At 39.3% G+C, this 23,753-nt stretch overlaps 1 protein-coding gene across 1 annotated transcript in view; it reads left to right on the top strand.

Annotated features, from left to right (window-relative positions):
• Window positions 1-23,753, top strand: part of BMPR2 (bone morphogenetic protein receptor type 2) — a 123,701-nt gene that overhangs the window by 21,546 nt on the left and 78,402 nt on the right. Inside the window, exons 3-4 of the mRNA XM_060193492.1 lie at window positions 10,265-10,435; window positions 13,016-13,186. Of these exons, the coding sequence (XP_060049475.1) occupies window positions 10,265-10,435; window positions 13,016-13,186 (342 nt within the window). The remainder of the gene's footprint in view (window positions 1-10,264; window positions 10,436-13,015; window positions 13,187-23,753) is intronic.

The raw sequence follows: 23,753 nt of genomic DNA, 5'->3' as shown, positions 1-23,753 counted from the left end.
CCCTTCAGGTGGGGAGCCAGGGCTCAAACAAAGATCCTTACACTGGTCCTTGAGCTTTGCACCATGTCAGAGACTATAGCCCTTTAAAGTATCACCCAACGTTGTCTTTTGTTTTGTTGCTTAAAGCCCATTTATGAGTGAGGTCAGCTATTTGTTGTCCTCCTTCCCGCTTATTTTGCGCAACTTGATTCCCTCTAGTGCCCTTCATGTTGTAGCAAAAGAGAAGACGTTTCTTGCATCCACTGTGTGTATTTATAACTTCCGTAACCACTAATTTAAGCATAAAAGTTGTGAATTAAAAAAAAAAAAATTCCATTTTGTTGCCCTTTAAAAAATATTTATTCCCTTTTGTTGCCTTTTATTATTATTATTATTATTGTGGTTATTATTGCTGTCATCATTGCTGGATAGGAGAGGAGGGGAAGGAAGATAGAGAGGGGGAGCTAAAGATAAGACACATGCAGACCTGCTTCACCACCTTTGAAGCTACTCCCCTGCAGGTGGGGAGGGATCATTACACCCGTCCTTGCACTTCGAGCCACGTGGGCCTAACCTGCTGCACTACCACCCTGACTCTCGCCCTTGTTTTTTTATTGTTGTTGTAGTTGTTATTGTTGTTATTGATGTCGTCATTGTTAGATAGGACAGAGAGAAATGGAGAGAATAGGAAAAGACAGAGGGGGAGAGACACTTGTAGACCTGCTTCACCGCCTGTGAAGCTCCCTTGCAGGTGGGGAGTCGGGAGTTCACCCCATCCTTATGCGGGCCCTTGAGCTTCGTGCCACATGCGCTTACCCTCTGTGCTACCGCCCGACTCCCAAAAGTTGCAAATTTTTATGAAGGGCACCATGTTTTGCCTTTAGTTGCTGTGCTTTTTTGATAACACCAAAAATATCTTATATTTTGATGAAACACATCTAAGAACAGTTACTTAATCTAAGACCACAAAGTTGTATGCCTGTTTTTTCTCTTGAGAGCTTTATAGTTTTAACTCTTACACTTAGACTGTATGACCCATTTTGAATAATTTTTGCATATATTGTATGGTGGGGGGTTTTATTTTATCCTTTGGAACATGGATACCCAGTGGTACCATTTTTGGAGAGGCTGAGGAGATAGCGTAATGATTATGCAACAGGACTTTCATGCCTGAGGCTCCAAAGTCCCAGGTTCAACCCCCAGTACCATCATAAACCAGAGCTAAACAGTGCCCTAGCAATAAATAAATAAATAAATAAATAAATGTAGATTTTAAGGGGAAGGGGGTGGTGCACACCCACTCCCGCACATTCATTACCATGTGCAAGGACCTGTGGGTTTGAGGCCCCCATCCCCATATGCAGAGGGTAAGTTTCATGAATGGTGAAGCAGTGCTGCAGTTCTCTCTGTCTCTTTCCTTCTCTATCTCAATTTCTATCTATCTCTATCCAAAATAAGTTAAAACAATTTTTGGAAAAGGCTAACTAGCCCCTTCCCACATACAGTTTTGGCACTCTTGTAAAAAAAAAAAATCAACCATGGTGTGAGGATCTATATATTTCTTTATTTTGGGTGTATGCATTAAACAGTGTCACTGTTTCCCAGACAAATTAGAGGGAGAGAGGAGAGGAAGGTAAGAGGGACTGCTATACCATCCATGGAACTTTCCTCTGTGCTGTTGTGTTCATATATGGCTTCCAAGTTCAAATCTAGGACCTTGCTCATCACTAGACTATAAATGTCGTGAGGCTGGGGCACTGTTTCGTCACATGTGTATGCTTATTATTTTATTTCACTTCTACTAAATGTCTATTTTTAGAACAGTGCCTGGCATATAATAGGAACTTAAACATTTGACTGGCCCTTTAGTCACTGATTTTTATGCAGGCCCCAGTATAAATAAGCCTCTTAGAAACTTGTGTCTGGTATATCTATTTCTTTGCTTTAATGTTTTTGTGATTTAGGGGAGACATTGTATTGTATCTCATTGCTGTTTGGAAGGTTTATGATTATTTGACACATTTTGTCGGTTTAGAATGTTGGTGTTTATATTTGGAGAGAGAGAATGAGTCAGACTTTGGTTGTCCTTCTGTCTTAGGCATCTGTGCAGAAAAAGAGTTAACACTAGCAGGCTTCCTATCCTTGGCAAGATCTGTTTACATGACTGGCTTTTGACTGGTATCTGAAAAAAATCAGTGAGAGATTGAGTTTTGAGAGAGTTCCTTTTTTTAAAAAATTATTTATTTTCCCTTTTGTTACCCTTGTTTTTTATTGTTGTTGTAGTTATTGTTATTGATGTCGTCATTGTTGGATAGGACAGAGAAATGGAGAGAGGAGGGGAGGACAGAGAGGGGGAGAGAAAGACAGACACCTGCAGATCTGCTTCACAGATCTGCTTCACCGTCTGTGAAGCGACTCCCCTGCAGTTGGGGAGGCGGAAGCTCGAACCCAGATCCTTACACCGGTCCTTGTTGTGCTTTGCGCCACCTGCGCTTAACCCGCTGCACTACCAACCGACTCCCTCCTTTTATTTCTTGACTGAGAATAGTTATTAACTACCCCTATTTCAATTAATTTTTACTAGTGATTTACAAAATTATATGGTAATAGAAGTGTATATTTTTTAGTTTTATTTATTATTGTATGAGGCAGAGATAAATTGAAAGGACACAGGGAAAAAGGGAGAGAGACAGCCCTGCTTCACCACTTGTGAAGCCTTCCCCCTGCAGGTGGCGACAAGGGCCTTGAACCTGGATCCTTATGCACTGTAATATGTGTGCTTAAATAGCTGCACCACCACCTGGCCCCTAGGAGTGTATAATTTTACAGCATTCCCACTACCAGAGTTCTGTGTCCCCAGATCCCCTCTAGCAGAAACTCAAGTAGTTCTCTCAAGGTCACAGATATGGGTTGACTTTATATTTATATATCTTTCTCCCTCTCTGTCTCTCTCTCTCTCCATATATATATATATATATATATATATATATATATACACACACACACACATATATATATAGTTATTTTATTTTTTCTATTGTTCTGCCTTTACTACCTTTCTAAGTCTCTGTCTCTTTTTCTATATATACATATATACACACACACACACACACATATATAGTTATTTTATTTTTTCTACTGTTCTGCCTTTACTACCTTTCTAAGTCTCTGTCTCTGTCTGTCTCTCTCTCTATATATATATATTTATATACACACACACACACATATATAGTTATTTTATTTTTTCTACTGTTCTGCCTTTACTACCTTTCTAAGTCGCACCTACTCCTATTACTAATTTTGAGTGATCTTTCCTTTTCCTCTTCTTTTCTCAGATTATTGAAACAGTGCAAAACAGTACCTGGATTTCTCTGGTGTTTTCCAGATTTGTTTCTCTTTCAGTGAGGGATAAAAACAAAGATTCCTGGTGACAAACATTTCTGGTCCCTGTGGAATTGGGGTCCAGAGCCCTCTGGTCATCTTCCTTTATATCCTTGCCTCCCCAATATGGGCCAAAATTCTTTTGGGGTGCAGAAGGAAGGATTTGTGACTTCTATAATTGCTTCTCCATTGGAAGTGGGTGTTGGCAAATCTATCTATACCCCTAGTCTGTTTCTGTCTTTTCCTAGTGGGGTAGGGCTCTGTAGAGATGAGGTTCCTGACGTGTTGGCAAGATCATCTGACCATAGAGGTCAGGATGTGGAATCGTAGCAGCATCTGCAACTTGTTAGCTGAAAGGCAGTAAGATATTAAGCAGGACAAAATTAAAACAACCAAAGAGTAAGAATAAGACAGATGAAAATAGGGACCCAAGGGTGGGAAAAAGTTCCCCTAAATTATTTGTACAAACAAGGTATCTTATAGTGGGGGTAGATAGAGTAAGGGTCATGCTAAGAGAGTCTCATACCTTAGGCTTCAAAGTCCCAGGTTCAATCCCCGCACCACCATAAACCATAGCTGAGCAGTGCTCTAGTAAAAAACAAAGCCAAACAAACAAACCCCCCAATATACCTTATGTTGAACATCTCCTCTTTTTCCCTGTGAGTCTGATATTTTATATGTTCTAGGCAAAAGCTCCCCTACTGCTCCACTAAAAAATTTGACACTGAGTCTCTAATGAGTTTCCTTAGTGAGGTAGCATTATACATGTTGTGAGAATTCAGTACTGGAGGAAGTAATGCATCCTGTATGTCTCCATGGGGAAAAGATCATTAGAAACCATACCTGGTTCCTCCCCAATTTTTAAAAATATTTATTTATTTATTTATTTATTTATTTATTTATTCCCTTTTGTTGCCCTTGTTTTATTGTTGCAGTTATTGTTGTTATTGATGTTGGTGTTCTTGGATAGGACAGAGAGATGGAGAGAGGAGGGGAAGAGAAAAATAGACACCTACAGACCTGCTTCACTGCTTGTGAAGTGACTCCCCTGCAGGTGGGGAGCTGGGGGCTCGAACCAGGATCCTTACGCCAGTCCTTGCGCTTTGTGCCATGTGTGCTTAACCCGCTGCGCTACCACCTGACTCCCCTATGTTTTTTTTTTTATATTTATTTTATTTATTTATTCCCTTTTGTTGCCCTTGTTGTTTTATTGTTGTAGTTATTATTGTTGTTGTCATTGTTGGATAGGACAGAGTGAAATGGAGAGAGGGAGGGGAAGACAGAGAGGAGGAGAGAAAGACAGACACCTGCAGACCTGCTTCACCGCCTGTGAAGCGACTCCCCTGCAGGTGGGGAGCCGGGGTTCGAACCAGGATCCTTATGCCGGTCCTTGTGCTTTGTGCCACCTGCGCTTAACCCGCTGCGCTACAGCCCGACTCCCATGTTTTTTTCTTAATCTGATTTTGGTTTATGTTATTGTGGTGTAATAGCAGTGTGCCAAGTCCTTCCAGTGAATCAGCAACAGTACCATAGTCTCAGGGACTCCCAACAAAGCCTTGGATTAAGGAACATAATATATATATTTAAATATACTTTAAATTTTTTTATTATCTTTATTTATTGGTTAGAGACAGAGAGAAATTGAGAGGAATGGGAAGATAGAGTGGAAGAGAGACATAGACATCTGCAGCCCTGCTTCACCACTTGCAAAGCTTTCCACCTTCAGGTGGGGACCAGGGGCTTGAACCCAGGTTTTTGTATATTGTAATGTGTGCACTCAACCAGGTGTACCTCCACCGGGCCCCATCAGGAACACCTTAATGTGGGGCCTAACAAAGGTTGTAGTCTTCATCCTACACTGTTTCTGTTTATTCTTTGACATTATGGGGATGCTTACCAGATGCCATGTTACTCTGGATATAGAAAATCAAAATTACAGTATGTGTATTAAATTTTTGGAAGGATTGGAAAACTAAGGACATTCCTTACTAGATTTATTATAATTGAATTAAGGAAATTGGAGTTTTTACCAAATTTGGAGGAATATTTCTTGTTAAGATACTATTTCTTTTGTGTATTTCATAATAGGATTGTAGTTATGCTCTGAAATTGTGTTTGCCCTGAGAATCTATTTTCTGGGAAAGAAATTCTTTTGCTTTAGTTATTCAGTTATCTATCCCATTACTGCAAGGTTCCTGAGTTGTTTATTTTAGATAGTTCATTTTGACACTTAGATAAACAGTAGCCAAACACACAAGATACCCAGAATTAGTCCCTGAACTTTGTTCCAGGGTAAAGATAAGGCATTTAGACTTCTCCAGTACAGATAAATATATTACAGCTACTGAAAAATGGGTATTAAGTGACTCAGGGATTGTTTAGATAGATAGTGAAGGTCTAAAAAGTTTTCTGCTAACAAAGCTTAAAGGAAAATTTATATTCTTCTATAGAACCAGCTTTTAAGGAGTGTAGATCAGTTCTGTGACTCAAGAAAACATCTCTTTGTGTCATTGACATGTAATGCAAACGAAAATTTCCTCTGAACTAAGTTGACCTTTTCTTGTTCAGCTTTATGCTGTGTTCTACCTTTTAAAACATGAACTGACATAGTTGAGTTATAAACTCTTATGATAAATGATACAATTTGATGAACTTTTATAGCTTTATCTTGAGATTCATCCATATTTTATACATTAGCTGTGTATTCCTGTGTGTATGTGTGTGTATGTGTATTCCTTTTAATGCTTAGTGATATAATATGGATATGCTACATTTTATTGATTTATTCACCAGTTTGTGGACAGTTGGATTATTTTCATTTGAGGCTATTGTAAACAAAACAAAACTGTTGTACTCATTTTTTCATAGATACAAGGTTTCATTTTGTTGGTCTGCTTTACCCCTGTTCATTAAAAAAGTTGGTTACAGTGATGCATTTCTTCCTCCCTTCCTTCCTAAAGTGCTAAATATTACTTTGTGAACTTTTACAAGGATGGATATATATATATATATCCTCCTTTACCCTATAGCCAGTGTATATTAAATCACCCCTATTTTTGAAATAGTTTCATCCTCTGTGAACACCAGTATTTACATCTGACCCAGGGGCCAGACAGTGGCGCACCTAGTCAAGCTCACACACTGCAGTGTGAAAGGACCTAGGTTCAGGCCCCTGGTCTCCACCTGCCAGAGGAAAGCTTCACAAATGGTCAAGCGGTGAAGTAGCTAGCACTGTAGGTGTCTGTCTCTTTCCCTCTTCATCTCCCCCTTCCTCTCAATTTCTCTCTATCTTTATCCAATAATAAAAAATTTAAAAAACACCCCCGGCTCCCCACCTGCAGGGGAGTAGCTTCACGGGCGGTGAAGCAGGTCTGCAGGTGTCTATCTTTCTCTCCCCTCTCTCTCTGTCTTCCCCTCCTCTCTCCATTTCTCTCTGTCCTATCCAACAACAAAGCAACGTCAACAATGGCAATAATAACTGCAACGAGGCTGCAACAACTAGGGCAACAAAAAGGGGAAAAAATGGCCTCCAGGAGCGGTGGATTCATGGTGCAGGCACCGAGCCCAGCAATAACCCTGGAGGAAAAAAAAAAAATTAAAAAAAAAATTTTTAAAAACATCTGATCTAAAATAACAAATGAGGCTAAACATAATGTTACAAGGTTTTGTGCAAGAGAAATAAGCTTATATATATTTGAGTTTGTTTGCTCGTTTATTAATGCATGAACTATCTATAACATAATGAGATAACCGATTTATGATATATTACAAGTAGAGATCTGATTTTACAATAGCAAAGGCTATTTGGAATTTTCTTTTATATTTATTAATTTATTGTTATTATTTTTAAAATATCTATTCCCTTTTGTTGTCCTTGTTTTATTGTTGTAGTTATTTTTGTTGTTATTGATGTAGTCATTGTTGGATAGGACAGAGAGAAAATAGAGAGGGGAAGACAAACACCTGCAGACCTGCTTCACCGCTGGTGAAGCACCCCCCTGCAGGTGGGGAGCAGGGGTGGGGATGGGGCTGGGGGGGCTTGAACCAGCATCCTTACACCAGTCTTTGCGCTTTGAGCCACCTGAGCTTAACCCGCTGCACTACCGCCCGACTCCCTTCTCTTCTATTTGCTACATAAAACTCAGCATAACTCAAATTTATAATACAGACTTATGTAAATGGTCTTGATTTTGAATCTATACTGGCACAACTCTTCATGGATATAAAATAGTGGTCTAACATCACAGTCACACACACACACACACACACACACACACACACACACACACACACACACACACACACACATATTTTTAATGCCTTTAGGTTTATCGCTGGGACGCGATGCCAGCACTACGAATCCACTGCTCCTGGAGACCATTTAAAAAAAAAAAATTTATTGGATAGGACAGAGAGAAATTGAGAGGGAGAGACAGACAGAGACACCTGCAAACCTACTTCACTGCTTGTGAAGCTACCCTCCCCCCCCTTGGAGGTGGAGAGCGGTGGGCTCCATCTGGGCTCCTGTGCTAGTCCTTGTGCTTTGTACCATGTGCATTTAACCCAGTGCTCCACCCCCTAGCCCCCTCACAATCATATTTCTTAGGATTTCTTCCTCAGTAGATAGCTAGAGTGATATAGTTTAGAATAAAAGATAAAATAGAAAAGCTGTGCAAGTAATACATCAATTTTTTAACAAGCTGTACTTATATATTAAAGATTTATTTATTTATTTATTTATTTATTTATTTATTTATTTATTTATGATAGAGACAGAAATGCTAAGGAAAGGTGCATACGGGAAGGTAGAGAGGGAAAGTGAAAGAGAGATACCTGCACCAGTGCTTAATTGTTCATGAAACTTTCCCCCTGCAGGTTGAGACCAGAGTCCTTAACCCAAGTCATTGCATACTGTAATGAATGCTCAACTCAGTACTTCACCATCTGGCCACTAAGATATACCTACTTATTAGGGAGAGGGACAAATATCATTCTTACACATGCAATTCTGAGAATTAAACTCTGGACCTAGTGGGTATGAGTCTTAACACTATCCATGTGCAACTTCCCAGGCTGTACATAATTTTTTTTTTATTTGAATTGCTTTCTGTCTTTGTTAGTGCCTTGTTAGGATGTGCTCATTTCTTGTTGCTTTCAAGTTTTTTTTTTTCCTTTCTCTTTATTTTATTTTATTTAATTAATTAATTTTTTCCTCCAGGGTTATTGCTGGGGCTGGGTGCCTGCACTATGAACCCACTGCTCCTGGAGGCCATTTTTCTCATTTAGTTGTCCTTGTTGTTTTATTGTTGTTGTTACTGATGTCGTTGTTGTTGGATAGGACAGCAAGAAATGGAGAGAGGAGGTGAAGACAGAAAGGGGGAGAGAAAGATAGACACTGCTTCACTGCTTGTGGAGCGACCTCCCTGCAGGTGGGGAGCCAGGGCCTCAAACGGGGATCCTTATGCTGGTCCTTGAGCTTTGGGTTTTCTGTGCTTCACCCACTGCCCTACCACCCTGCCTCCTCTTTTTCTTTCTTTTTATATGACGAAATTTAATAGATATCCAAACTAAATAATAACTGGGTAGTAATGAACTACTTTTTTGAAAATATTTATTTATTCCCTTTTGTTGCCCTTGTTGTAGTTATTGCTGTCGTCGTTGTTGGATAGGACAGAGAGAAATGGAGAGAGGAGGGGAGGGCAGAGAGGGGGAGAGAAAGAGAGACACCTGCAGACCTGCTTCACCATCTGTGAAGCGACTCCCCTGCAAGTGGGGTGTTGGGGGCTCGAACTGGGATCCTTCTGCGGTCCTTCCGCTTTGTGCCACGTGCACTTAACTCGCTGCGCTACCGTCCGACTCCCATGAACTGCTTTTTATCTCTGCATTTTTTATTTGAAAATCTTGCTTTGGTTTTCCGTTTTATAAGCAAATTTCTTATTTATTTTGTTCTCCAGTATGTATTTTACTCTAAGTAAAGTGTTACTTATAACTAACAACTTATAACTTCTAACAACTTTCATGTCTGCCAAATATCCCCGGTGTGTACATTATCACTACACTCAAAAAATTTTTTTTAAAAGTTAATTTGGGGGAAAAAAAAACTGTCCTCCATTGTCTGTAATATTGACAGTTTTACATTTATAGATTTGGCATGCATGCTCAACCTTGAATGTAAAAATAAAGTTTAGGGAGGAGGAGCTTTGTTCTTCTTGGGAGAGGGTGGTCTTTTTTTTTTTTTTTTTTTTGCTGTGGAAAGACTGTTTCTTTGTGGGCTTTCCCATATATTCCTGTGACTTTGCAGTTGGTTCTTGGAGGGAATCACAGGCTCTCCTTACTTGTCATCATGGCCCTGGGCATCTCAAACATAATCTAATTTTAGAACATGTTTATCACCCCCCTAAGAAAACATGTAACCATTTGTAGTCACTCTTCATTCCTTAGTTTACCATGCCTAATGATGGATGTTTAGTTTTCTACAAAAATGAATACTGTAGAATTTTCTGAATTATTCATCCTTAGGTTTTTCTTAATTTTTTTGGTAGATTTCATAATTTAAAGCATGAATGTCTTTTGGATGATAGTATATTATTTGATCACTACAATTATTTAGTAAGAGAAAGTGGTGAGAATAATAATGAGAATAAATGAGAATTAGAGTGGTAAGAGGCTATTGCTTTGGGGATGTGAGTTTTCAGATTGTTTCTTGCTTGGAGGTTACAAGAAATGAACAGAGAGAAGTTATTGAATAAAATAAAATTACAAATGTATTCAAGCCCAATTAATGACATAGTTGGAAAATTTGCAATGCGTTTCAATAATATTAAAATGTTTTATATATATATAAATTATATTTTGTATTGATTCACAAAACTAATTTGCCATTATTTTGTTTCTTTTATTATAGCTTCTCAGAATCAAGAACGACTATGTGCATTTAAAGATCCATATCAACAAGACCTAGGGATAGGTGAAAGTCGAATCTCTCATGAAAATGGAACAATATTGTGTTCAAAAGGTAGTACCTGCTATGGCCTTTGGGAGAAATCTAAAGGGGACATAAATCTTGTAAAACAAGGTAGGTAATACTTTTCTAGTTTGAAACAAGTTTCTGTTTTATACAATTGACTTTTATCTAAAAAGGGCAAGGTGGTAGATCAAAACCATATCCAGGAAAATAGCAGATTTAAAAGCATATTTCTAGGGCAGGGGTAGATATCATAATGGTTATGCAAAGAGACTCTCATGCCTGAGGCTCAGAAGTCCAAGGTTCAAACCCCTGTACCAGCATTAGCCCAAGCTGAGTAGTTCTCTGTTAAAAAAAAAAAGTATATATCTACACTCCTCAAATTTATAAAAGGTGATTGACTTTAATAAGGGCTTATTATAATTTTAATAATATGTCCTCATTCTACAAAATTTGGGAATACAGAACAGAAAAACATGAGCCTACTGTTGCATATTCCCAAAAATTTACTTTAATTAATAAAATTTGTTTTCTCTGGGGCTTAATGCCAGCGCTACAAATCCACAGCTCCCAACAGCCATTTTTTCCCTTTTCCTCCTCCCCTCCATTTTTGTTGGATAGGATAGAGAGAACCTGAGAGTGGAAGGGAGAGATAGAGAGGGAGAGAGAAAGACCTGCAAATTTGATTTACCTCTCACAAAGCATCCCCAGTGCGGATGGGGAGCAGGGGCTTGAATCAGGGTCCTTGTGCTGGTACTATGTGTGCTTAACCCGGTGCCCACTGCATAGCCCTCCTCATTTTACTTAATGGGTTTATTCTCTTCAGTGTGCTTTCTATATTATGTCTCTTGATGTTTGTGTACTTCCCACCTCCCCAAATTTGAATATTGTAATGTGTGTTTTTGTTTGCTTAAATAATCAATTATTTATTTATTTATTTATTTATTTTTTATTTCTTTTTTTTTTTTTTAACCAGAGCACTGTTCAACTCTGGCTTATGGTATTGCAGGGGATTGAACCTGGGACTTTGGAGCCTCAGGCATGAGAGTCTGTTTGCATAACCATTATGCTATCTACCCTCTGCCCCTAATTAATTATTTATTATTGCATAGAGACAGAGAGAAATTGAGAAGGGAGGGGAGATAGAGAGGGAGAGAGGCAGAGACACCTGCAGACCTGCTTCACCATTGATGAAGCTTTCCTTATGCAGGTGGGGACCATGATGTGTGTGCTTCATCAGGACTGCCACCTCCTGGTTCCTAAATTTGGATATTGTATAAACAATTTCATACCCTGTCTTTCTCACCGTAAATTGTATCAGCAACATTTGTCCATGTCTTTAAGTGTTCTGTGAAAATATTAATAATCTGGGCTGGGCAGTAGTACTGCGCAAAAGACTTTCATGCCTGAGATTTAGTCCCTGATATACCCATAAACAAGAGCTGAGCAATTCTCTGATGAAAGAAAGGAAGGAAGGGAGGAAGGAAAGAAGGAAGGAAGGAAGGGGAAGAGAGAAAGAAATGGAGAGAGGGAGAAAGGAAGAAGGAAAGTAGGTAGGGAATAATATGAATAAATAAATAAAATCAATATGAATAGCCCAAACATCGCAATATATAGGACAATTTACTCACATACTACTATATCATTTGATATTATGTTGTTATCTAGTTTTCACTATAATTGATAATAGTTCAGTGATATTTTTTCTGATAATTTTCTTGGAATAGATTTCTCAAAATATGAACATTTTAAAGACGTTTTACTAAAATTGCTGCGTTCCTTTTAACCAATGCTATATACATTTACATTTCCTTTTAAAAAAATTTTTAATCTTTATTTATTTATTGGATAGAGACAGCCAGAAATTGAGAGGGAAGGAGGTGATAGAAAGGGAGAGAGACACCTGCAGCCCTGCTTCACCACTTGCAAAGCTTTTCTCCTTGCAGGTGGGGACTGGGGGCTTGAACCTGGGGCCTTCAGCACTGTAACATTTACGTTCAACCAGGTGCGCCACCACCTATACATCCTTTAGCAGTGTGTGAGAGTGTGTTATTGAACCCTTACTAAAATTGTTTTTTAAACCAAGGATAATTTAATAGATATGAAAAATGTAATCTTAGAGTTGTATTAATAATTATTATTAGATTAGTGATAAGCCTAAATATTTTGCCAGTGCCTTTTGTTCTTCATGAACAAAAGTACTGTTTGTACTTTGCCATTTTTCTGTTATTTAAAAATGTATGGGAGAATAACATAATGGTCATGCAAAAGACTTTCATGCCTGAGACTCTTATGTTCCAGGCCCAATCCCCAGCACCATCATAAGCCAGAGCTGAGTGGTACTCTGGTTTAAAAAAAGTTTGTTTTTTTAAAAATTTATTTACTTATTGTTGGATAGAGACAAAGAGAAATTGTGAGGGGTAGGAGAATAGAGACAGAGACATCTGCAACCCTGTTTCACCCCTGCAGGTGGGGACCAGGGGCTTGAACTTGGTTCCTTGCACTCTGTAATGTGTTCATGTAACCAGGTACGCCACTGCCCACACTCCCCCCAAAGTTTTCTATTTTCTGTTATTTGCAAGAATAGTCATGCTGTCATTTTAACTGCAGTTCTTTCTTAGTTTTTGTTTTCCTTTTAGTTTTATCTATCATATAGTCTCTTAACTTGTTCACATTATTATTGGTTTATAGGATGTTGGTCTCACATTGGAGATCCCCAGGAGTGTCACTATGAAGAATGTGTAGTAACTACCACCCCTCCCTCAATTCAGAATGGAACATACCGTTTCTGTTGTTGTAGTACAGACTTGTGTAATGTCAACTTCACAGAGAACTTTCCACCTCCAGACACAACACCACTCAGTAAGTAGACAAAGTAACTTATTTTTCTTTGTAATTTTCCTAAAGATCTGCAAATATATTTATGCATATATGTATACACACATTTGTGTTTCTGGCAAGTTTCAGCATCTTACAGATGTGTCACGGGACTAGAACATAACTAATTTCCTACTATGCATGCTTTGTCGTGGACAGAAGCCAGGTTCAACCTCAGACATCACATGGGAGTTCCATGGCATTAGGAAATCTCCACTGCTGTGGTGTCTCTTCATCTCTCTCTCTCATATATATATAATCTGAAATGAAAAGAAAATGAAAAAGTGTTCTAGGATGTAGGATGATGACATTGCATATGTGTGAGGCCTTGGCACTGCCAGAAAAACAATACTTGAAATCCAGAAGGTTTTCTAAGATAATAGCATATTACCAAATAGGTTTAAATAAAAATATAACACCTTTTGGGCTGGGTGACACACTAGGTTGAGCACTCATGTTACAGTGCACAAGGACTCAAGTTCAAGCCTGCTGGCTCCCACCTTCAGGGTTAGGATATTGGGTTGGAAATGTAGAAGGAGATCAGCTTACAGAGGATAGACAGAGTAGGGTGGAAAGGATATAGGGAGGAGACTTATTTTGTGTATAGTTTTGATTTTTGTTACCATTCTGAATAATTTTTTAAAAAAGTAAAGTAAATTAGGATAGAAAGGAGGAAAATCCTCTAACTGAAAGAAACAAACTAATGAGCTCAGTAGCATTTCATATGACTATCATAATCACATTTAAGGGAAAAAGATAGAGCTAAATTAACTCAAGGAGTTTACAAACACAATATTTGATTTTATGCAATTATGATATTTAGTTATTGAGGAAACTTGGTTTTTTTTTTTTTTTTTTTTTTTTATTAATTAACAAAACCATAGGGTAGGAGGGGTACAACTCCACACAATTCCCACCGCCCAATCTCCATATCCCACCCCCTCCCCCGATAGCTTTCCCATTCTCTATCCCTCTGGGAGCATGGACCCAGGGTCATTGAGGGTTGCAGAAGGTAGAAGGTCTGGCTTCTGTAATTGCTTCCTTGCTGAACATGGGCGTTGACTGGTCGGTCCACACTCCCAGTCTGCCTCTCTCTTTCCCTAGTAGGATGGGTCTCTGGGGAAGCTGAGCTCCAGGACACATTGGTGGTGTCTTCAATCCAGGGAAGTCTGGCTGGCATCCTGATGACACCTGGAACCTGGTGACTGAAAAGAGAGTTAACATACAAAGCCAAACAAATTGTTGAGCAATCATGGACCCAAAGCTTGGAAAAGTGGAGAGGAAGTATTAGGGAGGTACTCACTGCAAACTCTAGTATACTTCTGCTTTCTTACTTTGGTGCCATACTCCAAACTCAGTCAATTTCTGCTTTGCGTTTCTACTTCTTCTTCCTTTTTTTGTTTTTTTTACATGCATAACATTCCCCAGATTCCCATTTAGCAATACAACCCCCACTATTTCATTCGTCATTTTTCATGGACCTGTATTCTCCCCACCCACCCACCCACCCCAGAGTCTTTTACTTTGGTGTAATACTCCAATTCCATTTTAGGTTCGACTTGTGTTTTCTTTTCTAATCTTGTTTTTCAACTACGGCCTGAGAGTGAGATCATCCCATATTCATCCTTCTGTTTCTGACTTATTTCACTCAACATGATTTTTTCAAGGTCCATCCAAGATCGGCTGAAAACGGTGAAGTCACCATTTTTTACAGCTGAGTAGTATTCCATTGTGTATATATACCACAACTTGCTCAGCCACTCATCCGTTGTTGGACACCTGGGTTGCTTCCAGGTTTTGGCTATTACAAATTGTGCTGCCAAGAACATATGTGTACACAGATCTTTTTGGATGGATGTGTTGGGTTCCTTAGGATATATCCCCAGGAGGGGAATTGCAGGGTCATAGGGTAGGTCCATTTCTAGCCTTCTGAGAGTTCTCCAGACTGTTCTCCACAGAGGTTGGACCAATTGACATTCCCACCAGCAGTGCAGGAGGGTTCCTTTGACCCCACACCCTCTCCAGCATTTGCTGCTGTTACCTTTTCTGATGTGTGACATTCTCACAGGAGTGAAGTGATATCTCATTGTTGTCTTGATTTGCATTTCTCTGACAATCAGAGACTTGGAGCATTTTTTTATGTGTTTCTTGGCCTTTTGGATCTCTTCTGTGGTGAATATTCTGTCCAATTCCTCCCCCCATTTTTGGATGGGGTTATTTGTTGTCTTGTTGTTGAGTCTGGTAAGCTCTTTATATATGTTGGTTATTAAACTCTTATCTGATGTATGGCATGTAAAGATCTTCTCCCATTCTGTGAGGGGTCTCTTGATTTGGGTAGTGGTTTCTTTTGCTGTGAAGAAGCTTTTTAATTTGATGTAGTCCCATAGGTTTATACTTGCCTTAGTCTTCCTTGTAATTGGATTCGTTTCATTGAAAATGTCTTTAAAATTTATGCGGAAATAAGTTCTTCCAATATTTTCCTCTAAGTATCTGATAGTTTCTGGTCTAACATCCAAGTCCTTGATCCACTTGGAATTTACTTTTGTATTTGGTGAAATACAGTGATTCAGCTTCATTCTTCTGCATGTTTCAACCCATTGTTTCCAACACCATTTGTTGAAGAGACTCTGCTTTCCCCATGTAATAGTCTGGGCCCCTTTGTCAAAGATTAGATGTCCATAGGTGTGGGGCCTCATTTCTGGGCTCTCAATTCTATTCCACTGGTCAGTGTGTCTGTTCATGTTCCAGTACCAAACAGTTTTGATGACAATGGCCCTATAGTATAGTTTGAGATCTGGCAGTGTGATGCCTCCGGTTCTGTTCTTTTTTCTCAAGATTGTTTTGGCAATTCTAGGTCTTTTCTGGTTCCAGATAAACATTTGTAGCATTTGTTCTATTCTCCTAAAAAATGTGCTTGGGATCTTGATGGGGATAGCATTAAATTTGTAGATGGCTCTGGGTAATATATTCATTTTGATGATGTTAATTCTTCCAACCCATGAGCATGGAATATCTTTCCACTTCTTTGTGTCTTTTTCAATTTCTTTGAGTAGTGACTCATAATTTTCAGTATACAAGTCTTTCACTTCTTTGGTTAGGTTTATTCCTAGATATTTTATTGTTTTTGTTGCTATAGAAAAAGGAACTGATTTCTGGATTTCAATTTCTTCTAACTTAGTGTTTGCATACAGGAATGCCACTGACTTTTGAATGTTAATTTTATAGCCTGACACATTACTGTATTGCCTGATGATTTCCAAAAGCTTCTTGCTAGATTCCTTAGGTTTTTCCATGTATACTATCATGTCATCTGCAAATAAGGAGAGTTTGACTTCTTCTCTTCCAATCTGTATGCCTTTAATTCCTTGCTCCTGCCTGATTGCTATGGCAAGAACTTCCAACACTATGTTGAATAGTAATGGTGATAGTGGGCAGCCCTGTCTAGTACCTGATCTGAGGGGAAATGCTTCCAGTTTTTCACCATTGAGTATGATGTTGGCTGTAGGTTTGCTATATATAGACTCCACTATCTTCAGGAATTTTCCATCTATTCCTATTTTTTGTAGTGTTTTGATCATAAAGGGATGTTGTATTTTGTCAAAGGCTTTCTCTGCATCTATTGATATGACCATGTGGTTTTTGGTCTTGCTTTTGTTGATGTGGTGGATCACATTGATTGATTTACGTATATTAAACCAACCTTGCATGCCTGGGATAAACCCCACTTGGTCATGATGAACAATTTTTTTGATATACTGCTGTATCCGGTTGGCTAGAATTTTGTTCAATATTTTCGCATCTATGTTCATTAGAGATATTGGTCTGTAGTTTTCTTTTTTGGTTGTGTCCCTGTCTGCTTTTGGTATCAGGGTGATGTTGGCTTCATAGAAGCTGGCAGGGAGTATTCCAGTGTCTTCAATCTTCTGGAAGACTTTTAAAAGTAGAGGTATTAGTTCTTCTTTGAAGGTTTTGTAGAATTCATTTGTAAAACCATCTGGTCCAGGACTTTTATTTTTGGGAAGATTTTTGATAACTGTTTCAATTTCATTAGCTGTGATGGGCCTGTTCATGTTATCCACTTCCTCTTTACTTAGTTTTGGAAGTTGGTAGGTATCTAGGAAATCATTCATTTCTTGCAGGTTCTCTAGCTTGGTGGCATATAGTTGTTCATAGAAGCCTCGCATGATATGTTGAATTTCTGCAGTGTCTGTTGTGATTTCTCCTCTTTTATTTACTATCCGATTTATTTGGGTCTTCTCCTTTTTTTGTTTTGTGAGTCTGGCTAAAGGTTTGTCGATTTTGTTTACTCTTTCGAAGAACCAACATTTACTTTCATTGATCTTTTGTATGGTTTTCCTATTCTCAATGTTATTTATTTCTGCCCTAACTTTAGTAATTTCTGTCCTTCTGGTTGCTTTAGGATTCCTTTGTTGTTCTTCTTCTAGGTCTTTAAGATGTGCAATCAGGCTGTTTATTTGTGCCTTGTTTCCTAATGTGTGCTTGTATAGCTATGAACTTCCCTCTTAGGACTGCTTTAGCTGTGTCCCAAATATTTTGATAGCTTGTGTCTTCATTTTCATTGAACTCTCGAAACATTTTGATTTCTTCCTTGATTTCCTCTTTGACCCAGAAGTTGTTAAGAAGTGTACTGTTGAGCTTCCACATTTTCGCACTGTTTCTAATCTTTTGTTGATTGTTAAGTGTTAGTTTAATTCCACTGTGGTCTGAGAAGATGCTTGGGATGATTTCAGTGCTCTTGAATAGGCTGATGCTGTCTTTGTGGCCTAACATATGGTCTATCCTTGAGAATGATCCATGTGGATTTGAGTAAAATGTGTATTCCAGTTTCTTGGGATGAATGACTCTGAAAATGTCCAATAGTTCTAGTTTATCTATCTCTTCATTTAGCTCCCTTATGTCTTTATTGATTTTCTGCCTGGATGATCTGTCAAGTTGAGATAGAGGGGTGTTGAAGTCCCCTACTATGATTGTGTTACTGTTGATATATTGCTGTAGCTCTTTCAGTAGAAGTTTGATGTATTTAGATGGCTTCTCATTGGGTGCATAGATATTAATAATTGTTAAGTCCTCTTGATTGACTGATCCTCTGAGCAGTAAGTAGTGTCCATTCCTATCTTTTTTAATCTTATCTATTTTAAAGTCTATAATGTCAGATATGAGAATAGCTGTTCCTGCCCTTTTTTGTGGGCCATTGGCTTGAATGATAGTTTTCCATCCTTTCACTTTAAGTCTGTGTTTGTCTTGTTGCGTTAGGTGAGTTTCCTGTAGACAACATATTGTTGGGTTGTGTTTTCTGATCCATCTTCCTACTCTGTGTCTTTTAATAGGTGAATTCAGTCCATTGACATTTATTGATATCAAAGATTGAAGATATTTTAACGCCATTCTTGTAGAGTTTTAGAGTGTTTTGATATATGTTCTATTTGTGGTGGTCTGGTTGTTTATAGGAGACCTTTCAGAAATTCTTTCAAGGCAGGCTTGGTGATGGTTGCTTCCTTCAACTGTTGCTTGTCTGAGAAGGTTTTGATGCTTCCATCTAGTCTGAATGACAATCTAGCAGGATATAGTATTCTTGGCTGAAAGCCTTTCTCATTGAGCACTCGATAGATATCTTGCCATTCTCTTCTGGCCTGTAGTGTTTGTATGGAGAAGTCTGCTGCTAATCTTATGGGTTTTCCTTTGTAGGTGACTCTTTGTTTTTCTCTTGCAGCCTTGAGGATCCTTTCTTTATCCTTATTCCTTTCCAATCTAAGTATGACATGTCTTGGTGTCTTTAGGTCTGGGTTAATTCTGTTTGGGACCCTCTGGGCTTCTTGAATCTTTATGTCTTTGGTGTTGTCTAGACTAGAGAAATTTTCAGCTATTATGGCCTGGAGAATGCTTTCTTCCTCCCCTTCTCTTTCTTCCTCTGGTAAGCCAATAATGCGTATATTGTTTCTTTTGAAGTCATCCCATAGGACTCTGTTGTTGTTTTCAGCATCTCTTAATCTCTTTTTGAGATCTCTTACTTCTTTTTTAGTTGTCTCTAATTCATCCTCAATCTTGCTAATTCTGTCTTCAGCCTCATTGATTCTATTCTCTCTGCCCTCTACTGCTTTCTGGAGTTCATCTATTTTGTTGCCCTGCTCTGATACTGTTTTAGCTTGTTCAGTTAGTTGCCTTCTTAACTCAGCGATTTCAGCTTTCAGCTCTCTAATAACCATGAGATTATTAGAATTTTCTTCCATATTCTCATTTGTTGTTCCTGCATTTCTGATTACAATTTTTTCAAATTCTTTACTCACTCCTGTTATTATTTCCTTAGCTAATGTTTGGATGTTGAACTCGTTGTTTTGTGCTTCACCCTCTGGAGGACTTTTAGCTGGACTCTTGTCCTGGTTCGAGTCTCCAATATTTTTTCTTGTTGTTTTAACCATTTTATATAAGTTAACAGTTTTTTCAATCCCTGAGTTGGAGTTCAGTGGTGTAAAAGCCTTTTTTTTTTCCCCCTGTAGGCTATGGGAGCCTGAGGGCTTTTAAACTATCAATAGGCTTCTTGGCTAAATCACTGACTCCTGACCAAGAGATAAAGCAGGGTGTGGCAGAGATACTCCAGTGGTTATGCAAAGAGACTTTCACAGCCCCTCAGCTATGCCACCGAGAGGCATAGGTCTTCTCCTGAGTTTCCCGGTCAGATCTCTGTACCCTGGTGTCCCTCCCTGTTGCTGCTCCAGACTCTGAGGGCAGTAGCAATGGAGACTCAGAGTTGTACTTGGTGAGTCTCTGGGGAGCCTCCTCCTCCCTTCAGCTGTCCCCTTGTTGTGGAGCAGACTGGAGGTGGTGTCTCCACTGACAAACTGTCGAACTAAGCAGCCACTTAATCTCTCCTTAGGCCCCTCTCTCCTCTCTGTCACCAGCCACGCGTGTTTGTACTCACGGGTGATTTACTGGGTTCCTGTGGTCATTCTAGTCCTGTCCTGTTTTGGTCCGGGTGGTCTCCTCTGGTATTCCTAGTTGATCCGGGAGAGGAGAGGAGAGGAGAGGAGAGGAGAGGAGAGGAGAGGAGAGGAGAGGAGAGGAGAGAAAGCGATCTGCTGCTCGTAGCTCCGCCTCCGGAAGTCCTCGAAACTTGGTTTTTAAGATGATAAATGTGTTAGAAATACACTTTCTCCCCTCTACAAAATGTGTTCCTGTACTTTATCTACTATCAAAACCCCAATATCCCATCCCGAAAGTTTTGATGATCTCCCTGTATACACCCAACCCAATTACCCCTCCTTTCCCTTGATAAGCCCCAGTTCTGCAGTACCAGTGTTTGAGCACACTTAGGTAATGGCCAGGGGTTTTCAGTCACAAGTGCCTGGATGAAGCTATAGTACTGAGCTTGAGCCAACCTAGGTAGTGACCAGAAATTTGATTTAAGATGTGATCTGCAACTGGAAGAAGAACAGCATCTTACAGACTGAACACTATGAATGGAGTCCTTTCCATGGCTATGCCTTCAGGGACTGTTACTATGGAAAGTGAATTCCAGTATGGCTCCATCTTCCAGAACAGCTCTTGGCCAGTTGCTGTTATTGTCAGGAAGGTTGTTACTGAAACTCTCAAGTAGTTTATAGCTTTTTGTTTCTCATTTCCAGTTGTTGTAAAGTTGTAGTACAAAATTTGATTAGGATCAGAGTGCCTGGATTTCTACTCAGCCTACCACCTGTAGATCTGCATATTTTGGCTGTATGCCCAGATGTGTCCTACTGTTGTGCAGAGTGGCATTTTGGAGAAGGTATCTGTGGGTCTTCACTACCAGGATATAGGCTTTGTCTCTTGGTGTGGAAGCTTGTCTGAGATCCAGTGTGTGTTGTGACTTTGTTGTTGGGGGATGGTGGTGAAAGAAAACATAAGCCTCCATTTAGCCATCTTGGTCCTAACCCCAAACATAGTATTTGACTATATAGTCTTTTGAGCAAGATGGGCTATAAGAGAGGTGGGAGAGATTTGCAAGAAAATACTTGACTCTTGAAGATCTGTATTTTAATAAAGGAAACAATATATGTTTGTTTATAGGAGATAGTGTTTTGTTTGTTTTTTTCGAGAGCTTATGGTGGTGTAGAGGATTGAACTTGGGACTTTGGAACTTTAGGCATGAGAGTCTGTTTGCATAACCATTATGCTATCTACCCTCTGCCTGGGAGGTAATGTTCTTTTTTTTTTTTAATATTTATTTATTCCCTTTTGTTGCCCTTGTTGCTTTATTGTTGTAGTTATTGTTGTTATTGCTGTCGTCGTTGTTGGATAGGACAGAGAGAAATGGAGAGAGGAGGGAAAGACGGGGGGGGGGGGGAGAGACAGACAGACACCTGCAGACCTGCTTCACCGCCTGTGAAGCGACTCCCCTGCAGGTGGGGAGCCAGGGGCTCGAACCAGGATCCTTTTGCCGGTCCTTGCGTTTTGCGCCACGTGCGCTTAACATGCTGCGCTACCGCCCGACTCCCGGTAATGTTCTTAATAAAGGAATAGGACAGCAGGTTAAGTGCAGGTGGGCGCAAAGTGCAAGGGCCGGCGTAAGGATCCCGGTTCGAGCCCCGGGCTCCCCACCTGCAGGGGAGTCGCTTCACAGGCTGTGAAGCAGGTCTGCAGGTGTCTCTCTTTCTCTCCTCTCTGTCTTCCCCTCCTCTCTCCATTTCTCTCTGCCCTATCCAACAACGATGACATCAGTAACAACAATAATAACTACATTAATAAAACAATAAGGAAAACAAAAGAGAATAAATAAAATAAAAATTATAAAAAATAAAGGAATAGGAATACAAGGAGTAGAATTATATGCAAATAGATTGTAATTCATACTATCAATATGGATTTATAACAAAAATGCATACGTATGGGTTACATGAATATATGTATATCATATACATACATACATGCTCATTTCTGTTGCTTAGTTCTGTTGTGGAAAAGAAAAAGGAAATTCATGCTTTTGTAACTAGCATAAACACCAGGTTTAATCTCTCTTTTTTTAAAATAAACTTTTAAAAAACATTTTATTTATTCCCTTTTGTTGCCCTTGTTGTTTTATTGTTGTGGTTATTATTGTTGTCATTGTTGTTGGATAGGACAGAGAGAAATGGAGAGAGGATGGGAAGACAGAGGGGAGAGAAAGATAGACACCTGCAGACCTGCTTCACTGCTTGTGAAGTGACCCCTCTACAGGTGGGGAGCCTGGGGCTTGAACTGGGATCCTCATGCCAGTCCTTGCTCTTAACCCGCTGGGCTTACCACCCAACTCCCTCTCTTTCTCTTTTTTTAAAGATCCTGTATTTCTTTTCTTTATCTTTTTCTTTCTTTATATTTATTTATTTATTTATTTATTTTTACCAGAGCACTGCTCTGGTTTATGTTGGTGCAGGGGGACTGAACCTGGGACTTTGGAGCCTCAGGCATGAGAAACTTTTTGCATAACCATTATGCTATCTACCCCTGCCCTAGGTTTAATGTCTAATACAACTTTCCTGTTAAAAGGACCAGGCTTATTGGAAGAAAATTACTTATTCTAGGATTAGTGTTAGGTAGGTACAAGATTATCCAGAAGCATCTTATTACAGTCAGAAATAAGGAATAGGTGCCCTCAAAATAGTATGGAAACATGTCATAAGAACACAGGAGCTAAACTGAATAAATTCTTACTGGCTAAATTTAGAACAGTTTGAATACTAAAATAGTACAATAATGAACTATAAGTCATTAAAAGGAAGGTTTATTTTTAGTTTATTATTATTATTACCAGATCACTGCTCAGCTCCTGCTTAAGGTGGTGGGGGAGACTGAACCAGGGACTTCAGAGCCTCAGGCATGAGAGTCTCTTTACATAGCCATTATGCTATCCACCCTGCCCTGAAGGAAAGATTTATTAGTCTATGCCAATTAGCAGAGAAGCCTTTGTTTTTAGTAGTATGCCAGGTGCCAACTGGTTTTGTAGAATTGCTGAGGTTGAAAAGTTATCTTTGTACATATATCAAGAATTAAATAAGGCAATAATTATGAGAATATCTGAAATTTAGGAACAATTTCAATGCAGAACCAGGATATTTGTATGGATTTAAAGAGTCTCCCATGTAACATTAATGGAAAATTTTGTAATTATGAAGTAGAGAAATTGAAACTATATCTTTTTTTTGTGTGGCTTTTATATATTTTTAAAAATATTTATAAAAAGGAAACACTGACAAAAACCATAGATAAGAGGGGTACAACTCCACATAATTTCCACCACCAGAACTTCGTATCCCACCTCATCCCTCCCCCTGATAGCTTTCCTATTCTTTAACCCTCTGGGAGTATGGACCCAGGCTCATTCTAGGGTGCAGAAGGTGGAAGGTCTGGCTTCTGTAATTGCTTCTCCGCTGAACATGGGCGTTGACAGGTCGATCCATACTTCGAGGCTCTCTCTCTCTTTCCGTACTGGGGCAGGGCTCTGGGGAAGCAGGGCTCCAGGACACATTGGTGGGGTCGTCTGCCCAGGGAAGTATGGTTGGTATCGTGGTAGCATCTGGAACCT

Source organism: Erinaceus europaeus, chromosome 7, assembly GCF_950295315.1.
Source record: "Erinaceus europaeus chromosome 7, mEriEur2.1, whole genome shotgun sequence".
In the NCBI taxonomy this organism is placed as follows: Eukaryota; Metazoa; Chordata; class Mammalia; order Eulipotyphla; family Erinaceidae; genus Erinaceus; species Erinaceus europaeus.
This window is presented reverse-complemented; position numbering and strand designations above follow the sequence as displayed.